General features: G+C 41.2%; 1 protein-coding gene across 1 annotated transcript in view; it reads right to left on the reverse strand.

Annotated features, from left to right (window-relative positions):
• LOC107711611 (lethal(3)malignant brain tumor-like protein 3) overlaps nt 1–8,154 on the reverse strand; it is a 54,981-nt gene that overhangs the window by 28,475 nt on the left and 18,352 nt on the right. The window contains exons 12-13 of the mRNA XM_016516612.1: nt 6,889–6,974; nt 6,679–6,789 (exon numbers count right to left, since the gene is read on the reverse strand). Of these exons, the coding sequence (XP_016372098.1) occupies nt 6,679–6,789; nt 6,889–6,974 (197 nt within the window). The remainder of the gene's footprint in view (nt 1–6,678; nt 6,790–6,888; nt 6,975–8,154) is intronic.

An 8,154-nucleotide genomic window follows, 5' to 3' on the forward strand; every position in this document is an offset into this window, starting at 1 on the left:
TGCTTAAGCTTTTAAGGTATTGACAACATACTCATTAGGTCATCAGTTAAAGGCAACATGATTGTTGCTACAGGTTATGCGGGTTTTGGCAACATACTTGTTTTGGTCATTTGGTTAAGGGCAACATGCTTGTTGCTTAAGGCTTTGAAATGTTGCGATCAGTTTGTGTTGGGGGATATCAGCATATGGTTTTGTTTTGGGGGAGTTATTGCAGCTCTAGGCTGCATGAATGCTTAGGGAGTTCTTGCCCAGAACAGAACCATACCGCCAATCCAAACTGTATGCTAATTGTCAATCATCTTTGACGATAGTGGTCCTGAAAGAAATACATTATTATACTTATAAATGCAGTCATTGTTAAATCGTCGCCTTTTTAAAGTTCAATAATCATATGAGGCTACACTGTAAAAAATTACCTGTAGATTTTATAGTAAAATACTGGCAGCAGGGTTGCCAGCCGATTAATGTAAATTTTACAGTAGCATTGCTGTAATTTAATTTTTTCAGTTAGAGTGTTTTCAGCTTGTTTATTTTCATATAAAAATACGGCATGCAGTTGCATCAAACAATGGTATAAACATAATTCAATATAAATTGTGATAATCGTAATTAATAATCGCAATTACAATTTCAAGGGAATAATCGACAATTATGATTTTTGTCATAATCGTGCAGCCCTAGTACTTAGTACGAAAACTGCCAACTAACTGAAATATGTTTTTTTAATTGTACTTTCAGTTAACGTTATTTTATTTCACGTAATGATTTTTTTTGTTGTTGTTGTCTTTTTTTGTTTTAGTTAATGATAATAGCTCTGATTCACTTTTTACTTTTTACTGTGTTGTTCAATGGTGCTTTTAAACTTAAAGGGGTCATATGATGCGATTTCAATTTTTCCTTTCTCGTTGGAGTGTTACAAGCTCTTGGTGCATAAAGAAGATCTGTAAAGTTGCAAAGACTAAAGTCTCAAATCCAGAGAGATATTCTTTATAAAAGTTAAGAGTCAGCCACGCCTACCTAAAACGGCTCGTTCTAACACACCCCCACATACCTACGTCACTATGTGGGAAGATTTGCATAACACCGCCCAAATGTTCACACAAAGAAAGAAGGAGTAACTTTTATTCTCGCTGTAATATTGAAAAGTGAAAAGTGAAAAAGTGAAAAGTGACGTGACATGTGGCCAAGTATGGTGACCCATACTCATTCTGTTACACCAAATACACAAAATAAAGATCTTTAAAATAGCATCATATGACCCCTTTAAGACTTCCAAAAACGTCTCGGTTATGTATATAACCCTCATTCCCTGATGGAGGGAATGGAGACGTTAAGTTGTGACGACATTAGGAGTATTACTTGGGAGCCCCAATCACCTCTAATTTTAAGAGAAACGGACAATGAGTATTGAGCGAATGGATTTTGCATGCTAAGCCACTCCCCCGTACATACGGTTATATAAAGCGTCGGCGTGCATCCACTCATTCAGGTTTATGCTGAGGAGTCGAGATGTGTCCCAGCATTCAGCGAGTGGTTCAGGGTTGTGGAAAGAGGACATAATGTCTCTGTTCCCTCTATCAGGGAACGAGGGTTAAGTATGTTACAGAGACGTTACCTATCTGTCGGTCACTATGAGTTATGTTGTGACAACATTAGGGGTCCCTATGGAAAGCACCACTAACACTGAACACCGTTACAACTTGTTCCACTGCAAATGTTGACAAGCCGTGGCGTGTCAAGGCAAATGCAAACGCATAAGTCGTAACCTTCCCAATGCACCAGCGCAAATTCATGGACCTTGGTACCGAGAGGGGCCAATGGTGAGTGCATCGCTGCTGGAGGTCTTTGAGGTAGGTCCTACCTGGGAGTATAGGGATGGAGCTACTACCAACAGAGATGGACAGAGCGGAATCTGCCCAGGGGAAGACACGGGTTTACCATGAGGGAAACCCTACCATGGAAGAATACACATATGGGATTACCCGTAGGGAATCACACAAATGGGACACCTAGCCCAGTACTGGGGCTGACCGGAGCTCCAGGCATGCTAACACAAGTACTGGGCCTGGCATCAGACTCCTCCGCCGAGTCTGAATGCCGCCGTGCGCAGCTCCTGCATCAACCTCGGGTCAGTATCACCCTTGTGCATCTGTTTGAGTGCCTTGGCTTGGTAAACTTGCAGGATCACCATGGCTTGGCCGGCAGCACTGTAAGCTTTGGCAGCAAGAGCTGACGTTGGCTTACAGGCTTTGGACGGGAGGTGCGGATGATTCCTCCTGGTGGCGGCATTTTGCGGGCACAGATGCACCACAACTGCTCTCTCTGCCAGGGTAATGTCAATGTACCCCCTGGCTGCCCCGCCATCGAGGGTAGTGAGGACGGAGGAAATCGACGAGTGGCTTCTGGCCGTAAAAGAGGCCTTCCACGACTTCGTGACCTCCTCATGCACCTCTGGGAAGAAAGGATCCGGGGCAGAACGTGGTTGTGAGCTGCGCTCTGTGCTGAGAAACCAACTGTCCAGCCACGAGCGCTCAGGGCTGGGCAGTGTGTTCACCTCCAACCCAATGCTCATGGCTGCCCGGGCAAGTATGGCCATCAACTCTGGGTTGGTGAGGGGTTGGCCGCCGAATCTTCACCCTCAGAGAACGATAGCCCATCCCCTGATGCTGCTATCGACATCTGATCCTCTGGCGGAGCCCAGAATGAAACGCTGGGAGCGCCATGTGATGGGCCAGTGGAATAATCCGGAAGCTGTACGGGACAAGCGCTGCATGAGGAGTAGGAGGTCCGTGGGGACTGGTACGGCGGATTTGCTCCTACTGTAATCCTCAAATCTCCCAGAGCACTGTGCTGTGCAGAAGAACCACGACGGGTAGTGACAGAGGGGTCTCCTCCTTTCCTCAGAAAACCAACCACAACCAAGAGGACACGGACAGAGTGGCATTTTGGAAAAGACACAGACCGTCCGTGATTTGCTTTTTAGAGGAAACTGCTCTTTTAGTTGAAGCGCCCAGGGGAATCGCTGAAGCAGAGACACCGCTGTTTGCGCCGTCATGCCAACCAAGGACAGCCCTCTTCTCTACTCCAAGGTAAATGGTTTTGTGGATTGCTCTTTACACAACCACTCAGCTCCAAAGCAAAAATCTGAACGAGTGGATGCACGCCGCCGCCTTAAATATCCGTATGTACGGGGGAGTGGCTTGGCATGCAAAATCCACTCGCCAATTCTCATTGGCCGTTTCTTTTAAACCCTCTTAAACTAAGAGTTGATTGGTGCTCCCAAGTAAAACCCCTAATGTCATCATAACTTGTAGTAACCAACAGATAGGGAACAATTGTCATTAGGCTACATTCTATGCAATTTAAGGTTTTCATAAAGCCAACTTCTAATTTTTATAAAGCCATGGGTTTAAGATTTTTTAAAATACTACCAAATAAACTACTCCACAGATACCCTGTAAACACGTTTGAGTCGAACAGGCAAAAAAAATCAAACCCTTTTGTCCTGTGGGATAGTCGAGTGTGTTGCAAAAAACCATCAAAGACCTGGACATAAAGGTCTTTTTCCTCCAAGTCAATTACAACTGCTTCAGGAAATATTGATGGGGGATTTTAAAACGGTGTGGGAATCCAACAAATCCATCCAGTGCATGGCACTGAGCTCCCGTGAATGTTAGCGAACAGAGGTGATGAGAGAGAGCAGCACTGGAGGTGGAGGTCGTGCACTATACGGCTCAAACACATGAACAAGACGGACACGTGTAAACCAAGCATTGATTGGGTGTTTAAGAGAGAGACTGAAGGACATCTGTAGAGGATCACGAATGACGGCTGAGCAGACAGACAGTGTGAGCAAGAGAGGAGGGAGATCTGACAGCTCTCCGTATGAGTGTGAGACAGACAGTGACATCTGTTATTTCTCTCGGTCCGTGTAAATGATGTGTGTGGATTCTGCTGCCCTCTTCGATCCAACATGTGTAATTACAGCCAAATGATTACGATACATTTGACACCCCAGACGGCATGAACGCAGACTGCTGCACATTGCACTAAAAAATTACTAAAGGATACCCTGACCAAAATCGCCTTTCACTTTGCTTCGTGCAAGATCTGGGAATGAGGCCTGTTGGTTGATAGTAGGTCATTCTAATCAACTGCTGCGTAATGTCTACATACCCACTGGTGGTCGGCACATTGGTCATGACTCAACGTTGTTGCATTGCCAACAATCGTTAATGTTGCCTCAAACCACCAACTCTCATTAAAAATGAAAGACTTCAAGTCGCTTTGCTGCTCACTCAGTGTGAACAGCTGTGAATGCTTGGCCTTGTCAATCTCTAATATAAACTGAGTCTTGCTCTGTCTTTCCGTTTTGGAAAACACTGCAGTTTCAAATATATAATCCAATAAAGCTTATATAATACAATTAACATCAAACATGTGAAACATGAGCTAAGTGCATACACTGAACTGAAACTTTCAGCACTGCTTTTGAAAGCAAAGGAGTGATGACAGAAAATTTACAACCACAAGAATCTGCATTAGAATGGCTTTGGTACAAACTCCACACATTACACGCATCCATGTGCATGAAGAGTAGACGTTAATCAGCTGGAGGACTGACAGATCATGTTCCAAATAAGATTTCTATATGGAGCAGAGCTTTCCTGCAGCCCACACGAAGGGAAGCACAGATGAGTCATTCTGATCGCTTCTAAACTCCCAAACAGACGGCTGAGAGATCAGATGCTGTCATGGGATCACCGTCAGCTGAATCAGCACTGCATCACTGGATGTTCACTGACAATTAAAGTGATAACAGAAATCAGTGATGAAATGCTTTGATCCAAAGTGGATTTCATGAATACATAAGCAAGAAGCAGATCATACTCCGTCTCTATATAGGACACATTTTGTAAAAAATGTGTGTGAGATGTTTAATGCATGTGAAGCAATGATGAATAAAATCAAAATGTCTTTTAAAATGAGCTCCATATTTTCACCATATCATACTATATGAGTCATAAAAGCCTGATGTGCAAATGCGGGACGGTCCCGAAATTGGGAGCTTTGTCCCGCATCCTGCAATATGTAAGCAGTGTCCTGCATTTCAATTATGTCTGTATTATTTTCTTTCTTCCTTTAATTTACAATCCACAATAAGAAATATCATAAAAAAAAATGTGATTGTCATTTAAAAATCCATTTGCACAGCCGTCATGTTGTAGCAAGAGTGGGGAAAATAACCAACCAACGCATTCACAGAGAGGATTTTTTTCCACTGATGACGACTGGACGGAGCAAAGGATTCAGTGTGGACCTCATCAAAAGTCTTTAAATACAGCTACACCAGCCAGGACTTCAGCTAGACACATACTGGATAAGAACATCCTGATCGAAGCTGCCAGATCCAATAAAAAAATACAAGTTCAAGAAGCACTGAATCCAGTAAAATGCATTTAATGTTTGCATAGTCTAATAAAGGAACATAGTCACTACTTAAGGAAATTTATTTTAGCATAAAATGTGATTTTTACTAACTAGCCTGTTACCAGAGGTGTAAAAAGTACCTGAAAATCATACTTGAGTAAAAGTACAGATACCTTACACTGAAAAAGACTCCATTACAAGTTACCAATTCCAATATTTCACTCACACTAAATGAAGGCTCAAAGATGCACTAGTCCTCAACACCTAAGAGAAAAGCCAGTGAAAAACAAGAAACAGCTGATTTGTGAGGAGAGCAAACACATGTTTATTTTCTAAAATCAAAATAAAACCGAACACCTCAAAATTGCAATAAATGAAGGTCGACACAACAGCCTCTTAAACGTCTACAAACACCGAAGTCTGAGTTTAGCTCAAAAAGAGCATAAGTAAAGCAGTATCCTTCAAGAAGGTCTCAGCCATGTCCTCATCTCATAAATGAAACGCCTGCGATTCATAACTAGCTGCTAATGCACTCACATTCATGTAAAGCAGCCGTGTTGACAAGTTTGGGTGAGTAAGGGCAAAACGCACAAGACATCGTATCTTCAATAACCTGTAGATGGCGATATCACTTCCTTTGTAGCAGAAATAAACTGCCACAGAAAAAGTTCGGTGCCATGCTAAAAAGCTGCATTAATCATCACAAAAGTATTGGAGTAAAGAGTACATGCACTTACTCAAAAATGCTATCAAGTAGAGAGTAAAAGTTGCTGATATCTTTGATAACCAGTCAAACTGCAAAGTAACCGAGAAGATTCTTACAGTAACTAATTACATTTACTCAAATACATTACACTGCCTGTTACTCAGTTTAGTATACTGAGTAGACTGAATAGGTCCTTTAGAGTGAATTACATTGCATCAATCGAACCTGTGCAAACTGAGTGCCAGTCACAGAGCTGGTCACCATCAACAAAGCTTATTGATGATTTAAAGCATGTTTTTAAATTTATCCTACTGTCTTGCAACAGAGAAATAACCAAGTGGCCACCCTAGATAGGCCTATAACAACATAAAACACATTTTTTCTTAATGTTTTGTCTACAGGTTCAATAAACTGTTCTATTTTTTTTTGACTATTATTTCATACATCAGGCTTTTAAAACAAGGTCAACCAGCTGACCGGTCTGGAGCAACATGGAAATTCACGCTGAGCCAGCATTATGTGTGCAAAATATCGTTTCTCACCCGCAGTCGATGGTCGTCTGTATCAACCACTGTGGCCACTCGGATCAGAGCAGGATTCCTCTTGTCGACCACCTCCAACTTCATATTGAGCTGGAAACTGTGAGGAGGTTTCTGCAGAGAGAGGCCGAGAGAGGCCGAGAGAGGCTTGTTCAGGCACCTCGGGTCTCTCAGAGGACCTGCAGATGTTTGGCAAGAAGCACATGCACTCACCACTTTGAAGGCTCGAGCAGGAGCTGGTAATGAGCTGGTCTCTGCCAAGTATTTCTCCCAGGAGAAGTTCTTCACATCAGGGTATCCTACAGCACGGAGAGAGTGAGGTTTGAGGGACTGATGAAAACATGATATTTCCCAGTGCTCACTGGTTTTTATGGTGTATTATGAGATCATTTTGAAAATGGGACAATCCTAAAAGTGGGCTTTGAGGCTGGTCCGCTACCTGCTGAACTAGAGACAACATTAAACATTGTTAAAAATAAATAAATACAAACTAATGGACATCTTTTATAAGAGAATGAACTACTCGCTTCGTCCCATGAAACATTAGGAATGACATAATCAAATCAGAAATTATGTTAAATACAACAGAGTTCATGCAAGTTTTATGAACGTAAATGTAAGACTTTTTAAAGCCCTTTTAAAGACCAATTAAAGAAAATGTAAGCAATAAATTAACGGGAACACAATACGTCAATATGGTCTCTAAATGTAGATGTCTAAGCAGCACACAATAATTTTTAGCAAGACTTCAAAGCTTGAAAATACAACAACCAATATACATTACTTTTTAATTCATTTTACACACACACACACACACACAAGCTGGAAATGAAGTGAATTTATGATTAAAAAAGGGTAAATATTTGTCAGTGGGCTTAGAAAAATCAACTTAATTCAAAGGAAAACAAGTTTTTTTACCCCACAGATAGATATTTGATCTTGCTTTAAGCATAAATTCACTTAATTTTGTTCAGAAAACAAGACTTAGTATCTTTACTTTGCATCTCAAGTAAATGTATCTTGATTTGAGGATGTTTGAATATTTGTAATGAAAAACAAAACAAAAATACTGACAAATATATTAATTTTTTTGCAGCGCAAGCAACATTTAATGCCATTAATCTACGAATTTAAGACTTTCTGCTCCAATTTAAGACTTTTTAAGGCCTTAATTTGTGGAAGGGTGAATTGAGACCCGCAGAAACCCTGATTCAACAACTGACTTGCAGAGGACTGTGTGATAAAGAACTATATACAGGTGCATCTCAATAAATTAGAATGTCGTGGAAAAGTTCATTTATTTCAGTAATTCAACTCAAATTGTGAAACTCGTGTATGAAATAAATTCAATGCACACAGACTGAAGTAGTTTAAGTCTTTGGTTCTTTTAATTGTGATGATTTTGGCTCACATTTAACAAAAACCCACCAACTCACTATCTCAACAAATTAGAATACTCCATAAGACCAATAAAAAAAA

The sequence above is a fragment of the Sinocyclocheilus rhinocerous genome, unplaced genomic scaffold (assembly GCF_001515625.1).
Source record: "Sinocyclocheilus rhinocerous isolate Xijiao unplaced genomic scaffold, SAMN03320098_v1.1 scaffold2012, whole genome shotgun sequence".
Lineage (NCBI taxonomy): Eukaryota > Metazoa > Chordata > Actinopteri > Cypriniformes > Cyprinidae > Sinocyclocheilus > Sinocyclocheilus rhinocerous.